Source organism: Malus sylvestris, chromosome 9 (genome assembly GCF_916048215.2).
Source record: "Malus sylvestris chromosome 9, drMalSylv7.2, whole genome shotgun sequence".
Taxonomy (NCBI): Eukaryota; Viridiplantae; Streptophyta; class Magnoliopsida; order Rosales; family Rosaceae; genus Malus; species Malus sylvestris.
Window position 1 is genome coordinate 34,983,056 of NC_062268.1, and position 19,699 is coordinate 35,002,754.

The 19,699-nt window shown below is 36.8% G+C and overlaps 3 protein-coding genes across 3 annotated transcripts; 2 read left to right on the plus strand and 1 right to left on the minus strand.

Annotated features, from left to right (window-relative positions):
* Nucleotides 1-8,534: 8,534 nt before the first annotated feature.
* Nucleotides 8,535-9,606, plus strand: LOC126582866 (chitinase 10). Its single transcript, XM_050247097.1, is given in 5 exon segments — nt 8,535-8,772; nt 8,775-8,946; nt 8,948-8,991; nt 9,204-9,381; nt 9,417-9,606. Coding segments are annotated over 5 exon segments (819 nt in total). The 5' UTR covers nt 8,535-8,537.
* Nucleotides 9,607-11,576: 1,970 nt separating this feature from the next.
* On the plus strand, nt 11,577-13,692 carry LOC126582859 (protein WHAT'S THIS FACTOR 1 homolog, chloroplastic). Its single transcript, XM_050247087.1, has one exon. It carries the CDS (start codon nt 11,854-11,856, stop codon nt 13,420-13,422), a length of 1,569 nt encoding a protein of 522 aa, XP_050103044.1. The 5' UTR covers nt 11,577-11,853; the 3' UTR covers nt 13,423-13,692.
* A 1,761-nt stretch (nt 13,693-15,453) lies between these two features.
* On the minus strand, nt 15,454-19,364 carry LOC126582858 (protoporphyrinogen oxidase 1, chloroplastic). Its single transcript, XM_050247086.1, has 9 exons — nt 18,841-19,364; nt 18,404-18,595; nt 18,205-18,289; nt 17,527-17,674; nt 17,359-17,439; nt 17,058-17,226; nt 16,735-16,894; nt 16,521-16,624; nt 15,454-15,950 (listed from the first exon to the last, which is right to left on the minus strand). The coding sequence occupies exons 1-9, from the start codon at nt 19,243-19,245 to the stop codon at nt 15,651-15,653; spliced, it is 1,644 nt and encodes a 547-aa protein (XP_050103043.1). The 5' UTR covers nt 19,246-19,364; the 3' UTR covers nt 15,454-15,650.
* Nucleotides 19,365-19,699: the final 335 nt, after the last annotated feature.

Below are 19,699 nucleotides of genomic sequence, written 5' to 3' on the forward strand. Positions count from 1 at the left end.
TCAAGAACAAAGCCCAATCAGTGGTTGAGGTGTCGGAGCATGTTTTGAGGTTGAATCGAAGCACACCCAATTCTAGGGTTCCGACGATTCGTGGGCAGTTTGAGGTGTTTCCTGGACAAATTGGACTTGGCCACAGGTATGAAACCTACTCCACTCACTGAGATTTATTTGCCTGTAAAATTTGATAATTTTTTGAAATAGTTGAATTTTCCTACGAGTCGGGGCAGCCGACCGCCACGTGCGACGACGCGTGGGCTAAGACCCCACCTGCCCTTTTTAGACTAATTTAGATACTCTGATTCCATACGTGAAGTTCGATTGATGGAATCTCATCGTATGACTATAGTTTGGATAAAGACCGCCCCTTAAACCTTAAATGAATCGACGATCCGACCGTTAGATCGTCACCAAACTTTAATACGTTATAGTACATAATATTTTAGGGTCATAGGAACTTGTGGATTGGGAATCTAAAGTATGGATCTTCCTGAATTGGATAAATAAAACGTTAACCACCATCAGAAATTGTGATTGGCGAAGATCCGACCGTCGGATCATGGTGAGACTTTAGTATGATGTTCTATGAGTATAATGAGGACCTAAGGAAGTTACGGATCTGAAATATGATGGGCGGATCTTCTGGATCGATTTACGTAGGGTTGTGGACCCTACCGACGGTTGATGTTGGTCAATGGGTCTCAAAATCATTCTAGAACGTCCTTGGGATGTGTTTTATGTAAGTTACGTGTTCTATCAATAAGAGTTCTGAGACATGACTGAATATTTGTTCTAGGTGACAATCGTTCGTGACGTCTCGATATTCGTGCTAAGGAGTCGTAGCGCAGCCCTCAGGTGAGTGGGTCTTTTCCTTTTTATCGTATATATATATATGATTGATAGTTCTACAAATGCTTTTAAATTAATTTATGCATTTGATGCCATGTCATAAATATTTATATATTCTAAAATACTATGATACAGTTGAGTTTTAGATTGCATCATGGCATATCCATATGCATATTACCTACATATAATTGTTGTGAATGCTTTGAAGTGCTAAGTTAAATGCGGGACGCGCAGGTAAGTTCAGGTGAGTTTATGGTGTTATTTGAAATGATTGAGTTATGGCATGACTATATTTGTATTTTATGCAACTTCGACACTGTCGTACAAGTTGCAATAATAGGCAACTCCGACACTGTCGTACAGGTTGCAATAGGCAACTTCGACACTGTCATAAAGGTTGCAATAGGCAACTCCAACACTGTCGTATAGGTTGCATTAGGCAACTCGGACTCATGTGTTATCATAGATTGATCTATGAGTCGTAGAGGTTGCATTAGGCAACTCCGACTCATGTGTCAGCATAGATTGATGAGCACCTAATTTTATTATGCTCCTGCCGATATGTAATGATTTGGAATATCTCTGGATTTACTGTTGATTTGTATTTGATTTCATACTTATACGTGGTATAATTTTCTGGAAACTATACAGATTTTACAGTGATGGGTTATAACATTTTAGAAAGTCTTTATTAAAACTTTATTTTCAGGCCTACTCACCCTTGTTTTTATTTCACCCCGCCAGGTTTTAATAGCTGAGTTTTCTTATCGACGAGGATTCGTGGCAAATCTTGGTATTGGAGATTACCTTCGATGGTATGATTCTCAATCCACTCTATTGTACTTTACTTATACTTTGATGTCACATGTGAAATGGGTTCATTCCTGCTCACAGCGCACTCTCATATTTAGGCACTTTTAGGTTTAAATTTATTCACATATTCCACATCATTACACTTTATGGCTTCGTCACATTCCAGGTGTTGGCCAACATAACTCGATTCGGAGTCCTAGTGGACAATCCGAGTCGGGATGTGTCACCCAAAACCTGCTATTTTTCTGTTATTTCGTGTCAAGTTAACAAGTCGTACACAAATTGTCAGAAGTACTTCCACTTGACAATTGGCTATATTATTAAGTCAACTATGCCAAAATACCTGCCCAACAAAGAAATATTCCCGCCCGTTAACTAGGCCTAGGCCATCACATACAAGGTTCTAAAAAAGTTAGGCGCTAGTCGGGCGGCGGACAAGGGCCTAGTGCCTAGGTGCCTAGGCAGATTTATGTAAATTTATTATATCTTGTAAATAAGTGCCTATTTACACTTAAAAAAACTATACTTATATGGATAATAAAAGAATGACAAAATGCAAAAATAGAAGTAGAAGAATACACGAAGTACATACATCCAACAAGTTCAATATTTAAAAAATAGTAAGCATATAATCATAATGAGGAGTATTTTTGGATGATAGACTAAATTCTTCTTGTTCATGATCCTTGCATTGGATTGGACATAGACTAAACTATTTAACGTCGTTGTATCTAATTTATTTCTTTTTTTTTGTATGTATCCCCTCACTACTACAAAATTATCTATAACTAGTGCTTCAAAAACCGACAAAAAAATGTATATTACTGTTGGATTTTAAGCAAAATCCGAAAGAAAATGGATGCAGTGGCGGATATAATAAGCGACAGAATTACCTACATTAGGAAATGAATTTTCCGACAAAAAATACTATAAAACCGACAGAAATCATGTCAGATATAACCGACAGGATATATATTTATAATAAATAAATAAGAGAATTTCTTTCGGATAAAACCGACAGAAAATCTAAAACCACCAGGAATTCTGTCTGATATAACCGACAGAGAATTTACCAAAAAGAATAAATAAAAGAATTCTTGTCGGATGAAACCGACAGAAAATATATTAATAATTAAAAAAAATACAAACAACCACTTTCTACGCAATAATCTCTTCTTACGAACTAAAGAGGAGGAACCAAAACACACATACAAATCACACCTCTAGTGTATTCATTCTACACAATAATCTCTTCTTACGAACTAAACTAAGCTTGAGCAATGAGGTAATATACATTGAAAATGAGAATAACCCAATAGCATAATTTCACGGTTCAATAGACTGCAAAGAAATCAATACAATGTTACCTTCGACACATGGCGGCAGAAGCTCCCCGATTTCAGTGCCCTCATCTCTCCGGATAATCGTGTTAACCGCTTCATTTGCTCTGTCCCATAACGTGTCGAGATTCATGTACTCAACCTTCAAAAAAACAAAGCAAAAAATGACCAACGAAACAACCAAAAAGAGCGAATGCAAAACCGAAAAGGAAACGAGAAAAACCTCAGAATTGGCTTTGGAATACATAATTTCCTCTGCTCTTAAAACCACCAAAGGCAGCTTCTTTTGCCACTCCTTGTTCTTCTTCGTTACGGAGCTGTGAACCTCATTGACGACCCTAATTAAACAGGTGGTGGGCGGTCAGCAAAATGTGAAAAAGCAAACACCTTTACCAAGAAATCCATGGAAACAAAGAGGACCCAGTGTCGGAAAATCTACTGAATGATGGAACCTCTTATAAGTCGGTGCCTATCGCTATGCCAAGCTCACCGGACACACTCATACGACCTCAAGCCCGGCCTAGGTATCTCGGTAGAGCAGCAGCAGGGCATATCGACAGATTCAAAACAGAGATTAAACCCCAGAGATTTTTGCCATAATACTCATCACAGATGGATTAGAACCCACACAACCAAGAGGGGAAAATAATTCATACCTGAGATGGAGTTTGAGAGAGCTGAAGCTCTCAACATTAATAGCAGAGCACACGTTGATGCATCGATGATACATGCAACGTTGCAGGTTGATTCCCCATGTCCCAAGGGTTCGAGGTTCAGATTTTTTAGGGTTGATTTGGTCAGAATTAAGAGGAATGGTGGGGGTTCATTCTCGGAGCTTAGAGAGAGAGTGTGTGTCAAGAGTTAGAGTTAGGTTTCAGAAAAATGAAGGAGATGAGTGGGGGCCGGATGTGGGTATAAGAAAATTGTCATTACTATCGGTTAAAACCGACAGAAAATTTTTTAAAATATAAACCGACAGAAAATTTTCATTCCTGTCGGTTATAACCGACAGAACAAAATGGCGGAAAAATTCACCCCCAAAATTCCCTCCCAAATTTTTAAATTCCCTCCCAAAATTTTAAATTCCCCCCATAATTTTGTTATGATTTTAAAAAATAAAATAATAATTGTTTGGTTTAATAAATAAATAAATAATATGTATTTAAGTAGAATAAGTTTTTAAAAATTAAATAAATAAAAAAAATTTTGGTCGAAAATAAATAATTGCTTGGTTTAATAGATAATAACCTATGTAAAATATGCAATGAAGAAACAAAAAGATAATTGTACAATGAAAAATGTCATCACACAAACTAAATATTGACTAATCAATATTTGAAAAACATAAATAAGAATGCAATGAATAAATTCGATCTTCAATTTAAAATATTTACACTAGTGGATACCACAAAATCTTATTTTATACTTAATGGAAGTATAGTATTAACTCTAAGTGTTTTTTTAATCTATCATTTTGACGTGATATGCCTTCTACGAAACTTTTTTCAATGATCAACCGTCAAACTTATTTGTACACACTCCGAGATTGTATACGTAAAAAATCATGAAAAACAAACATTCAGAGATTACGTAACGGAACAAAAGTTTTCGACGGTTATAAACGAAAAATCACAATTTAACGGCTATTTTAGCTCTGGTTTTGATGATTTTTTTTACAGCTACACTCCTCGACCCTATAAAAATGCAATGAACGAATTTGATAATCAATTTAAAATATTTACACTAGTTGATACCACAAAATCTTATTTTATACGTAATGGAAGTATAATATTAACTCTAAGTGTTTGTTTAATCTACCGTTTTGACGCAATATGCATTCTACCAAACTTTTTTCAACGATCCAATCGTCAAATTTATTTTTACACACTCCGAGATTGCATACGTAAAAAATTATAAAAAATAAACATTCAGAGATTACGTAACGGAACAAAAACTTTTGACGGTTATAAACGAAAGATCGCAATTTAACGGTTTATTTTAGCTCCGATTTTAATGATTTTTTACAGCTACACTCCTCGACCCTATAAGAATGTAATGAATAAATTTGATCTTCAATTTAAAATATTTACACTAGTGGATACCAGAAAATCTTATTTTATACTTAATGGAAGTCTAACATTAACTCTTAAGTGTTTATTTAATCTACCGTTTTGACGCGATACACATTCTATGAAACTTTTTTCAATGATCTAGCCGTCAAACTTTGTTTGCACACACTCTAAGATCGCATACCTAAAAAATCACAAAAAACAAACATTCAGAGATTAGGTAACAGAACAAAAGTTTTTTACGGTTATAAACGAAAAATCATAATTTAGCAGTTATTTTAGCCCCGATTTTGATGATTTTTTTACAGCTACACTCCTCGACCCTATAAGAATGCAATGAACAAATTTGATCTTCAATTTAAAATATTTACACTAATGGATACCACAAAATCTTATTTTATACTTAATGGAAGTATAATATTAACTCTAAGTGTTGGTTTAATCTATTGTTTTGATGTGATACGCATTATATGAAACGTTTTTCAATGATCCAACCGTCAAAATTATTTTTACACACTTCGAGATTGCATACGTAAAAAATCGTAAAAAACAAACATTCAGAGATTATGTAACGGAACAAAAGTTTTTTACGGTTATAAACCAAAAATCACAATTTAACGGTTTATTTTAGCTCCGATTTTAATGATTTTTTACAACTACACTCCTCGACCCTATAAGAATGCAATGAATAAATTTGATCTTCAATTTAAAATATTTACACTAGTGGATACCACAAAATCTTATTTTATACTTAATGGAAGTATAGCATTAACTCTTAAGTGTTTATTTAATATACCGTTTTGACTCGATACACATTCTACGAAATTTTTTTCAATGATCTAACCGTCAAACTTATTTGTACACACTCTGAGATCGCATACCTAAAAAATCACAAAAAACAAACATTCAGAGATTAGGTAACATAACAAAAGTTTTCGACGGTTATAAACGAAAAATCACAATTTAACGGTTATTTTAGCTCCAATTTTGATGATTTTTTACAGCTACACTCCTTGATCCTATAAGAATGCATTGAAAGAATTCGATCTTCAATTTAATATATTTACACTAGTGGATAATTTTTTATACTTAATGAAAGTATAACATTAACTCTTAAGTGTTTGTTAAATCTATCAATTTGATAGGATATGCATTTTACGAAACTAATTTCAACGATCCAACCGTCAAATATGTTTGTATATACTCAGAGATAGCATGTGTAAAAAATCGCAAAAAAAAAAAAACATTTAGAGATTAGGTAACGGAACCGTGAGTGAAAAAAAAAATATTTGAACCATTTATTTATTTATTTATAATTAATATAAGACTTTAAAATAATAAAATTGTCAATTTATGTCGGTTATAACCGCCAGAATACTAAAATAATAAGCGCTCGAAACTAAAATAATAAAATAGTCAATTTATGTCGGTTATAACTGCCACCATTAACTTAGAAACCACCAGAGTATGTTAAAAAGATTTAAAAAAAAAGAATTCAAAAATACTAAGGGTTATAATAATTTTATGGCGGTTAAATCCGCCAGGAATTTATGTCGGATATATCCGACAGAAATTAACTTTTTTCGGACACTAAATAAATTATGTGTCAGATATATTTTATCCGTCAGAATGGCTTAATAACCGCCACCATCGTCCGACACCCAAAGCTAATATTGTAGTAGTGCCTCAAAAGTTCTCCAATTCATTTCATAATTGGATGAACTTGTAGTCAATCCATCCTTTGCAAATTAGGTACACCATTTCCATAAGTATACCACCATGAAACTAAAAAATAAAAAAAGCACAAATAAAATAAAAAAACCAAATCCGCCTAGGACCGCCTAGGTGCTGCCTAGCTCCAAGCCAATTTTTCAAAACGATTTACCCTAAAGCCTAGGGTGATTTTTAGAAAATTAATCACATAAGACTTAAGTTTTGACCTCTAACTTTACTTGTCCTTTGCTTAAATGTAATCCCACTACATACCCAATAGGATCCTCTTCGTATCTTTTTTGTGAGGATCCTAGGGATTTGTGAATCGTGTTCGTTCATTGTATATCGTGCGGTCAGTGTTTATTAAGTATTGTTTGTGTTTAATTTTAAATAAAAATATTTAAAATGATTTCTGACCGTACGATGTACGATGAACGGATACGATTCACGGATTTCAGGGATCTTCACAAAGAGGATCTGGCGAGGTTCTGAATTCCATACCCAACAGGATCCTCTTCGGATCCTTTTGGTGAGGATCCGAATTCACTACATACCACTGACTCTTTCCTCTTCTTCCTTCGTTGTCTTTCCATTACAAAATTCAAAAAAGAAATTATAATTGTAAGAGTAATGTTAGGAAGACTAAATTTGTAGACTAAATTTTGTAAACTAAATGACATAGAAGTTGTTAATTGGATTATTACTTAATCGTTGATAAACGTGCTCATTTTTTATTGGTGACACCTCATTTGGTTTGCCAATTTAGTTTACAAATTTAGTCTCTCTAACTTTACTCTAATTATAATATGGCCAAGCCGGCACATTAATTCATATTATATATAAAATAGAAAACTTCATTTTAATCCTTGGCAAAGATGATTTTTTGATTAAAACCATAAGTAAGATCAAAATCTAATTTTAGTCCCTTGATACATTAATAACCTCATTTATTAATTATATTTTGATTTTTTAATTATTTATCTTTTTCTTTCTAATTTTTAATGTATTAATTTTATTTCATTATAATTTTTATTTTCATTTCATTCATCGTAATATATTTTGTTGTGAACATTTAGATAAACTAATTTTTGTAATACAATATATTTTGATGTACTTTATCTTCTTCATTTAGGTATATTAAATTCATTATAATACATTATGGTGCATACATTTAGGTACACACATTTCGATACATATATTTCGATACAAACATTTAGGTACATTAATTCAATATAATACATTTTCGGTACTAACATTTCAGTGCATACATTTCGGTACATACATTTAGGTACATTAATTTAATATTAATACATTTCGGTGCATATATTTAGGTACATACATTTCGGTACTAACATTTAAATATATTAGTTCAATATAATATATTTCGGTACTAATATTTAGGTACATTAATTGAGTCTTTCAAGTTTGAAGAATGTTAAATAAAATTAATAAATTAAAAAACTCTTTTTTGGTCAAAAAATAAATTAAAATTTGTGTATTAATAAATTTAAATATTTAATGGGAGACATTAAATAAAATGCACATTAATTATTTTGAATTAAGAGCACATTAGGGACTAAAATCAATATTTAATCTAACACCAGATTTTTTTTAAATTTTAATCTTCTTGAGGAATTAAAGTTCAAAAACCCCTAAGGCCTAGTTTGCTCATCTTCTGTACATTATATTTACATGTATGTACTCAAGCAAATTCACAGGGACATGCACCTTCACCTAAATCCTTAAGTCCTCATCCATGGCACTACTCTTCTTCAACTTGCCCTCTTCCTTCTTCCTCGTCTCATTCGCCTTCTTTTGCATTGCCATCAATCTTTTCTCCATTACTAATGCACCATCCGGAGCTGAGGCTGCTGGCGGCGATTGTCTTCCAGTTTCGTCTTTGATCACCAAACAGCTTTTCCACACCTTGTTTCTGCACAAGGATGACACCGCATGCCCTGCCAAAGACTTCTATACCTACCGCTCTTTCATCAACCCGGATTTGGCACCACCGTAAGTTTAACCATGCGCAAGCGTGAGATTGTTGCCTTTCTTGCTCAGATTTCTCACGAGACAACAGGTGGGCGGCCTACTGCCCCAGATGGACCATATGCATGGGGACTGTGCTTCAAAAAGGAAATCAGTCCCCAGAGCGACTACTGTGACTCCGAGCAAGTCCTACAAAGGAAGAGGCCCCATTCAACTATCTTGATAAGTTAACTTGATTCATCACATTCACAGTTATATATATAAAGATACAGTTAACTGCAGACAATTGTTAGTTTATATTGGCAGACAATGAACGGCATAGTCCAAATCCTCTAGTAATAAATTGGTTACGATATTGTATTGACAAGTAAATATTATAACGTTTTGACAAGTTGAAAATTTTAAAATTAATCTAACTTGGTAATTGATCATAGGAACTATAATTATGGACCTGCTGGCAAGGCGTTGGGGTTTGATGGGCTGAAGAATCCTGAAGTAGTGGCAAACAATTCCATGATAGCACTGAAAACGGCTCTATGGTTCTAGATGACCGAGCAAAAGCCGAAGCCTTCTTCTCATGACGTCATGGTTGGACTGTATGTACCCACAGAAGCTGACGTTGCGGCCAATCGGACTGTTGGATTTGGGCTGACGTTGCGGCCAATCGGACTGTTGGATTTGGGCTGGTGACTAACATCATCAACGGTGGACTAGAGTGTGGAATACCCAACGATGCACGAGTGAATGATTGGATTGGTTATTTCAAAAGATATGCTGGACTGCTTAATGTCGATACTAAACCCAACTTAGACTAGGAAAATCAAAAGTCATTCTAATTAATTGCATTTGGAATTTTCTTAGGACTGCTTAGTATCCTAGCTTGATGGATTTCTCTCCTCTATTTCTCTGAGAATCTTTTTCAGATTCGATGAAATTAAAATATGGTGTAATTAATCCTTCAATAATGGAGTCTTAATTATAAAAATAAGGATACCAATTTCTTTGGCCGATGCTATGCGTCCAACAGCAGACTCGTATTGCAGCAGCAGGGCACATAAAACGTGTCTGACGTATCTCCATGCCCATGCAAAATATAGTCCAATGAGGCTCACAATTAAGAAATGGTAAGACTTATAAATAGATAGGAAGAAACTGGATGGGGATTTGAACATGACATTAAGCGAGGGTGTTCCGTATCAAATTACACCAATTGCTAATTTGAATTGATCTGATAACATCGGTTGAGAATGGCAGCAAAATTAGCAAGTAATCAAGGAAGAGTCGTGACAAGCTAATGACTGGCGAGAGTTGTGACCAGATTTCACTAACCATGTTTAGCAAGCACTAGAGAGTCAGTAAATCAACTGAAAATGTCATCAACTAGTCATAATAATAAGGGTAAAAAATTGTTTACTACCATCATGTTTCGTGGTTTTCAACATTTAGTATATCAAGTTTTTTTCGTCTCAGAGTCATACCTAAAGGGTAAATTTTGAGACAGTTTCATACATCCGTTAGTCAAACTGTTAAGTCTCCGGTTAACTATGACGTGGCGCTCATGTGGACAATGACTAGGTGCCACGTGTCATCCACGTTGAAATTAAAAATAAATTATTTATAAAATAAATAAATAAATAATTATATATATATATATATATATAAACCTTCATCTTCTCCAGATTCGGAAGAAGAAGAAGAAGAAGAAGAAGAAGGAAGAAGGAGAAGAAGGGGAAGGAAGAAAGAGAAGGAGGAAGAAGAAAAAAAAAAGTTGTAGTCGGAAGAAGAAGAAGGGGAAGGAAGAAGGAGAAGGAGGAGAAGGAAGGAGAAGGAGGAGAAGGAAGAAGAAGGAAGGAGAAGAAAGGAGGAAGAAAAAAAAAGTTGCAGTCGGAGGAAGAAGAAAAGAAAAAAAAAAAAACCGATTCCACAACCCAGATTTGGAGAAAGAAGAAAAAGGAGGAAAAAGATAAAAAAAAAAAAAAAAACCTTCATCTTCCCCAAATTCGGAGGAAGAAGAAGAAGAAGGAAGAAGGAGAAGAAGGGGAAGGAAGAAGGAGGAAGAAGAATAAGAAAAAGGAGGAGGAAGAAGAATAAAAAAACCGAATCTGCAACCCAGATTCGTAGGAAGAAGTAAAAGAAGAAAAAAAAAAGACCCAACCCCCTGCAACCCAGAAGAAGAGAAGAAAAAAAAAAACCGAACCCCAGAAGAAGAAGAAGGAAAAAATAAAATAAATAAATGTGGACGACACGTAGCACCCAGTCATTGTCCACATGGGCGCCACGTCACAATTAACGGCAGATTTAACAGTTTGATTAACGGATGTATAAGACTGTCCCAAAATTTACACTTTAGGTATGACTCTGAGACAAAAAAAACTTGATGTACTAAATTTTGAAAACCACGAAACATAAGGGTAGTAAACAGTCTTTTACCCTAATAATAATGGACAAGGATTGTCTACCCTCCTACTTCCGTTGCCCTCCCATACCCTCATGTTTGTGTGGTTACGGTTAAACCACGTCAACATTTTATATTATTGTTTATTTTTATCTTATTATCTCTATAAAAAAATAATATAAAATGTTGACGTAACTTAACTGTGACCACACAAAACAGGAGGGCACATGAGAACATCAGAAGTGGAAGGGCAGCTTGTCCAATAATAATGACGGGAGAGGGAAAGAGCCAAAAGCCGCAAAGCAAAACGGCACTTACTTAAGTTGATGTGGAAACCTGAGAGCCGTTCGATTGTGTGAATGGCTAAAATTTGCTTACAAGTGCAGAGCTCTCAATCACTGGATTGTTAAAATTGTACCCCTCCCTCTCTCCGTCCCTCCCTTATCCGAGCTCGTCTCTGCTTTAGTTTTACCTCCAGACTAAACCGCCGCATGCTCAGCCTTGCCCTCTCCTCTCCTCTCTATCTTGTTCACTTCGTCTCCAAACTATCCAGTTATATCCAGGTGAGTCCCTTCACTGTAAAATTAATAGCTTCATCTTCTTAATCTCTGGATTATGTTATGTTTTTTCTTGTAATCATCAATCAAAATCAATCCTGTAAGTAATATTATACTAGAGAGCTCAACAAATGATGGAACTTAAGCTGTTTTTTTCTTCCACTAAGTCCCCTTCTTTGCCCTTGTTTCTCTCCTCCTCCTCTTGCACCAAACCTCCTTTTCTTCTTAAACCCAAGCAGTCTCTCAAAACCCCCCATTTCTCGCTCTCCCAAAAATCCCATTTCTGGGGCAGTAGTTTAGTTTTACACGAGAGAGATGCTGCTTGGGGTAACCTCTCCAAAACCACCCATGTCCCATTTGGCCCAATATGTGCTGCTGCTGCTGTCAAGAGAAGGAAGGAGCTTCCCTTTGACAACGTCATTCAAAAGGATAAGAAGCTGAAGCTGGTTCTCAAGATACGCAAGATTTTAGTCAGCCAACCTGATAGGGTTATGTCGCTTAGAGAGTTAGGTAGGTACAGGAGAGAATTGGGTCTGCAGAAAAAGCGCCGTTTCATTGCCCTTTTAAAGAAATTCCCGGCCGTGTTTGAGATTGTTGAAGAAGGGGTTTATTCCTTGCAATTTAAACTGACTCCCGAAGCCGAAAGGCTTTATTTTGACGAGTTGAAGGTTAGGAATGAGATGGAAGACTTGCTGGTGGTCAAGTTGAGGAAATTGTTGATGATGTCGTTGGATAAGCGGATTCTGTTGGAGAAGATTGCCCATTTGAGAAATGATTTAGGGCTTCCCCAGGAGTTTCGTGACACTATTTGTCACCGGTACCCGCAGTTCTTTAAAGTAGTTGCAACTGCGAGAGGTCCGGCATTAGAATTAACTCATTGGGACCCTGAACTTGCAGTCTCAGCAGCTGAGTTGTCTGAAGAGGAAAACCGGGTTAGAGAGATTGAAGAGAAGGATCTGATTATAGATAGGCCTATCAAGTTCAATAGACTAAAGCTGCCAAGGGGCCTCAATCTTTCAAAGGGTGAGATGAGGAGGATATGCCTGTTTAGAGACATACCTTATATATCCCCTTACTCTGATTTCTCGGGACTGAGATCAGGTACTATTGAGAAAGAGAAGCATGCTTGTGCGGTTGTTCATGAGATTTTGAGTCTTACTGTGGAGAAGAGAACTCTTGTGGATCACCTTACTCATTTTCGAGAAGAGTTTAAGTTCTCTCAACAGGTGAGAGGTATGCTGATAAGGCACCCTGATTTGTTTTACGTGTCCTTGAAAGGAGATAGAGATTCAGTTTTCCTTAGGGAAGCATATCGTGATTCTCAATTGATAGACAAGGATCGTTTGTTGATCATAAAGGAGAAGCTTCGATCTATTATTTCTGTTCCTCGGTTTCCTAGACAGGGTGCTCCAAGAACTGAGGCAGATGGTGCAGAAGGAAGTGATGAGGCAAACGATGGAACTCTTGAGGAAGGAGAGGAGTGGTCTGGGGATGATGATGAGTTCAATGATGACGAAGATGATGATGAAGATGATTGGAGTGATGAAGATGATGATACACCCCCAGATTTTGACGAAGATGGGAAAACACCGACTATTGGAGTGAGCAAACCAGTCAAACAGGAGGGCAGTTCGAGAGAGAATAATGGAAAAGTGCTTGTTCCAGTGTTGCCAGATGGTCAACCAAGGGAGCGCTGGTAAATTAATGAATCTGTGGACTCCGGTCTCAAATATATCCTGATAGGGTTCGTTATTTGTTTTTGGCCTGAAATACTATATATGTTTGATCCTGCTCAAAGGAGAACTCAAGGCCTCTACCATTTTCCTCTTACTCGAGGTTCAGAGAAGTTTTCTGTGGGAGACAAAGGCATCAACTTCAAGTGTTATATTCCTCTACTGTCTTCTGTAACAGAATCATATTATTTTTGTACTCTTTGGTTAAGATAAATGAATATTTTGTGGGAATGAAAAGTATCAGCCTGTTTCATATGATTTTTCATGCATCTTAGTAACCTGGGTGATGCTGATCTGTTTAGCCGTTTTCCAGATCTTCATCATACCGTCGTTAATGCAGTTCCTTACTTAAGGATTCAGAAACTACGAATCTACCTGGTAAGGATCAAAAGGAACATCTGGTGAGAAACAGTTGCTTTTTTTTTTTATAACCCCGATGACAATGATAACAAGTATAACAACCATGCTAAAGAACGATTGATCGTAAACAGGGAGGGAGACCTGAATTTGGTAAGTTGTGAATAATTTTGCATCTGCCTTTATCTGTAAGTTGTCCTCATTTTTGGGCAGCTGCTTCTGCAAATATGCCACTGATGAGACTATTACATACTGATTAAAAGTGTGCCTAACTGCATATATAAGCACATGCAGTATTGTTTTTATAGGACTCATCAACTTGCTGAAGAGTCTTCTTGTATTTTTTATTACATGCCTCATACGGTACCACTCCCAGGTCTAGTTTTGCTCAGACTATAGTTCTTCTGTACTTTTGAAACATCATTATCATACACAAAATCTCTCTCTCGTAAAGAGTGAAATTTGATAAACGATAGATGCATGCGGGTGTGGTCGACTGCTTGTAGCATTTCACTATAACAAATAGAGAGGCCACACTTGGCCTCAAATTAATTTCGTGATTCTTGTGTAATCATGATTCATGTGTTAGATTTCTGTGCACCATGTCACTACTGGACAGAGGTTCAGGGCCGAAGGGGTAGAGGAAGACCTAGGAAAACTTGGAAGAGACTCTAAGAAAAGACTTAGAGTACTTGGATCTAACGGAGGATATGACACAAAACCGAGCGCAATGGCGTTCTAGGATTCATATAGCCGACCCCACTTAGTGGGAAAAGGCTTTGTTGTTGTTGTTGTTGTTTTTATCACGAACGAGACCGATGCCGATGCCGAAAGTCCCAGGGAGGAAGGGAACATGAATATCTTTCTTTCTTAATTCTTACAGACCTAAACAAGAATTGACGAATTAAAAAACAAGGGAAAAGGGAAAAAGTGCATTTTCATGCTCGCCACCACCCCAACCCATGCCATCATAATAACAAGAAGGAATCGTTGCATCAATTTAGTTTTTTTCTTCTTTTGTATATAAAAAAAATATACAAATACATATATTACGAATTACCTGAGTTACAGCAACTTTATAATTTACTACATCAATTAATAATTCTTTTTTTTAAACACAATGTTTGTTAAATTAATATTTTAAAAATATAATATAATACGTTGAATAGTGTTTTGCCAACTCCTTGATCTCAACTAGAAGAAGTGCTTCAGTACAATAGGAATGTCATTGCAAGGGTATTTCAAACCAATCAAACATTGCTACGTGAAAGTTATAGTTCACGACAATGCAAGATAATTTAAGATACTGTCACAACGATATCTCAAAATAAGTTTGTCTTCTCAAGTATGCACACGCTGCCAAGGTGCCTAAAGCTAATGACAATAACAACTATAGTGTGATGATAAACCTGCACCTTGGAGGCGCCTAATGTTTAAAGGGGAGTGGCATACCCATCGAAGACTATGGCTGATGGTCCCCCTTCTCTAATCCTCCTAGCACCCATAGACTAAACAAATAATTATTCAAGTTTCTGGAATGGCGCCTGCCTCGTCATCAACGCAAAGAAAGAAATAAAGACAAGAATTTTCCAAGTGTGGGTGTGAGTAAGTAGATACTAGATAGAAGTAGAAGAGAGTAGGTGGACCAAAGCAAAAGTTATTACAACTCACAAGTCACAAGTACCAACTAAAACTAATAGACAAAATACAATACCAAAAAGGAGAAGGAACTCTATCTGCAAAGCCAGGCCGCCCGGGAAGTCCAAAGGAACATCTTAACTTCTACTTCCTAACATTGCACTTCTACAGGATGCATTGCAGAATCACCGTTAACTGAACTATTTGTAAGCATATTTTGATACAAAATTAGCCACCTCAGCCGCAACATCATAAGCACCCTCAACACATCGACCCAAGGCTACACCAGTGACATAGTTGCCGCCAAGAAACAACCCTTGGGTCCCAGTATCACTTAGACCGGCTTTTGCAGCATCAAGGACATCAAAATGACCAACCAAGAACTGTGGAATAGCTTGTGGCCATACTTTCACACCCAATACAAGCGGCTCCTTAGCATTATGGTTTAGGAGGACTTTTCTCAGATCTTGATCAACTGCTTCAACAAGCTTGCTCTCCGTCTGTCCGTGTTTTATTTTTTAGGAAAGAGTTAAAAGAAAGAAGAAAAAATCAAAGGCTTGGGAGCAAAAAAATGAGAATGTAAATTACATACCATGTGCGCTGTTCAAATAACGAGAATGTGATTTTAAATGTATATGCAAGTGCACATGGACACGAAGACAGACCAGAAGCAGCAATGGCACAATACCTTGGAAAACAAAGCCTGCTACCAAAGGACAAAACCCAAGTTTCTGCACACATGGCTGACTGGGACTTGTATGAAGATACAAGATTCATGCATGATTGCTTGACTAATCAAGTATATGAAATTATGGTAGGATTTAGGTTGACGCCCAAAATGAAAGGTTCACCGGATAGTTACTGAAGGTAATTACACAAAAGGAATCAGGATATTGGATAAAGTGGGGTCTTCTTTTAGGGTGCCATATATAAACTGAAGTACATTTTACGACCTCCATGACAGTTTATGAGAACCATCAATCCACTTAAATGCTATATCACCTGCCTTACCATCACATTCATGGATCTTTCCCACCACAAAATCATATATCATATGGCAATCGTCTTACCTCTGACAAAATTCCAGGATTGGTGGCACCTCCAATATAGTTCAAGAGCAGAACCCTTCCAGGTGGTGCACGATTAGGAAAGAGTGATGAGCTGTATATAGTTCCTGCAAAACCCAAGAAAACCCATGGAAAAAATCAGCAAGAAGTGGTGATCGCTGATGTCAAGCATAGTTATAGGCATAGATAATGAATTCCTAAACCAAATCGAATCTACCTAAAGTTTTCAGCCCTTGGCTACGAGGATGCAATTGACCAAAGCCCTTCAGTTCACCATCTATCAAGCAATCAGTCCGAATTGCTTCTTTTGGATATGAAATAGAAACTGCTGCAACTGGTGGGTAATAAAATTTTGATAGTGCATCTGCAGCAGCAACCTGCAAAAAAGAAACAAGACGAGAAACCCGTTGATTTGTCTTGTAAATCACCACTATTAGAAAAAATCCTTGACCAACCACCAACTGTAAATGCCTCAAAATCAAGATTAAACTGTCAAACAAGTGGCAGTAAAGATAACAAACATGTAGGACAGAAGCATACAGATAGAGGTCGCAATAAACCACTTGCTACGTAGGATGGAACAGTCATCACAACACTTTTGCTCAGAACTGAAACCAATCCTTCTGGTGTTTCGTAGGTCAAAGTGTACCCTCTATCCAATTTACTGATACTTGAAAGCTTCCAAGTTAATTTTACTTTGTTGCCCAACCTGCCAACACGATAGAATACAGTACAACCATCATAGCTGTGAAATACAACACGTGTGTTCTCTCCTTGCTAACAAAAAAGGATGACCATCCAACTAGAGTAAGAGTATTTATCCTTTGTTGAAAGAAAGTACCTTGTAGAAATTGCATCCGGCAACATACCAAGTCCCTTCCTAAAAGATCCAACTGTTTGGCCCTTTGGTTTCGGAAGACGCCTTTTGAAAAACTAAAATTAGGGCATTGATAATAAACTTTACAAGTTAAATCATAAAATAACTTCAAAGAAACAAATATATTATTACGGATCTCGAGGTGTCTTAGGGGCATGATTCCTCCCCTGGATTGCTTTAATGGCACCACCAATGATACTACCTCCATTTTGCTCTAGCTGCCAAACTTTTCCAAATGCTGCTTTCATACTCAGTTTTGAAGGATCACCCGCATAAACACCTGAATATGACAAAAGTTTCTAGGCAATTAAGAAATTACTATAACCAGCTGACCAAAAGCTACACCACTTTAAAAGCTTAACAAGCATATACAAATTAACTGAACAGCTTTTACAGGAAGGTTTATGTGGTTAGTTTGACAAGTATAATTCGCGTAGATAAGTGAGCATGGCTGAATAAATGAATATGGTTAAAATTCAGACCCGTGTAAAAATATGGCAGTTCAGTTAAAAGTGCCATTTAAAATTTGTGAAAGGTCACATTTCTGTGATGGACCATTTGATGTCACATGGTGCTTGCTTGCATAAATAACAAAAAGGAAGAAGTGCAATTCAACAGTGCAAACAATTCTTTTTCATTTCTGTTTGTGGTTAAAGTTTGAATGGGATATGCAACAATTAGGTAGGTTTGAGTCCGAACCCATCTTACGATCGCATTAGAAGGAAGAAGCAAATGAATATTGGAGTAACTAGAGAAATGCACGAGGAGAAGTTAATGATGTAGTCATAATTATTCAAAATTGGAGATGACCTGAACAAAAAGGCTCAATTAAGCGTTCAAAAACCTCATCGCCAAGATTACGACGAACAAACTCTTCAACCGATTCTTCGCGACCCTGTCACTTTTGTCAAAGATTATGTGAAATGAGCAGTACAGTTGAGGAATTGAGGAATAAGTGAGAACGGCAACATAATAAATGAAAAATAAAGTAAAAAGAAAGAGAACAAACTGGAGGAGGCGGAGAAGGGCGAATGCCAAGAGCACCAAAGGCAGCCCTGAGTTTGCCACCGATGCTCATCAAGTCAAAGAAAGGTATGTCAGCTGGGCTGGACGGCACGGGCCTCAACTTGCCATCCCACAACACGAACCTAGGTGCATTTGGATCCCCCAGAACCAGATCATCCTTCAAACCACAGTCCACCTACCAAACACAAGAAATACCCAACACACAAATCAATACACATACATTATACATACAGTCATTACTCATACAATTGGACGAAGAAACCTGAATGCCCCCCACTAGCTAAACATATACTAGCAGTCTAATCTAAGTTCTAATTCACTAATTTGCAATTAATTAATTCAATGTAAGTGTTAAATGTAAATGTAAATGCATGAACGAGAACGGTGCCAGAGCAGAAAAGAGAAGTAGAGGAGCAATACCATCATGGTGAGCATGGGATCGGACGGCTGAAAACTATTGGGGCCTTCTTCCCAGAGATAGCCGTCCTTCTCGACGGTGATTATGTTGCCACCCACACGGTCCCTGGCCTCCGTGACTATGACATTCGGGACGGTGTCGCCGTGCTTGGTAGCCAGCGCCTGAGCGATGCAGAGCCCACTGATTCCACCGCCCACCACCACGCAGTCAACAGAAACCGACTGTGTACCCTCTCCATTGATCCCCGAAGGAGATACGGTCGACTCTTTGGCCACCGAGCATCGCAACTTTAGGGAGGGGGAGGTTCTGTTTGGTTTAGAGTCCACCACATAAATGGAGGGAGGTCGGTGACAGTGAGGTGCAGAGAAGAAGAGAGGCTGAGTGGCCGCGATCTTGGCGGTGCTCATGGTGATTGGCTGGCAGTGACCACCACCGGCGTCGACTGAGATAAACAGAGGGCACCCAACCACCGTTTTCTTATCTTTACAACTTGAGTGTCCGAATCTTATTTTTGGCTTCGATGTATTTTTACGAATTGACATTTTATATATTATGGGAGCTGTTATTCGCATTTTTAAAATTTCAATTCACACTTTTTTTTATATTTCTGATTTATTTATTTTAATTCATTTAATTTGATTTCCAATTTTACCCTTGGATTGTTTTTAATGTGCCTAAAATTTTGAAAACCTCATTAAGTATAATTTTAATGATTAAAATAAATTGGTGGGAATGCTTGGATTTTGTACATATTTTTCTTTTCTTGAAGGCCTCATTAATCTTTTATTTGGAATTGATTTTGCTGACGAAAAAAATTGGAGGGATTTAACATCTTTATTTCTTCTTTTCAACAAAATAAAA

Coding starts and splice junctions, on each gene's coding strand:
- LOC126582859 (XM_050247087.1), top strand. CDS start 11,854: ATGATGGAACTTAAGCTGTTTTTTTCTTCCACTAAGTCCCCTTCTTTG.
- LOC126582858 (XM_050247086.1), bottom strand. CDS start 19,245: ATGAGCACCGCCAAGATCGCGGCCACTCAGCCTCTCTTCTTCTCTGCA. Junction 17,675..18,204: donor AATTGAGCCTTTTTGTTCAG/GTCATCTCCAAT, acceptor TGTCATATTCAG/GTGTTTATGCGGGTGATCCT. Junction 16,895..17,057: donor GTTTATTGCGACCTCTATCT/GTATGCTTCTGT, acceptor TCTTTTTTGCAG/GTTGCTGCTGCAGATGCACT.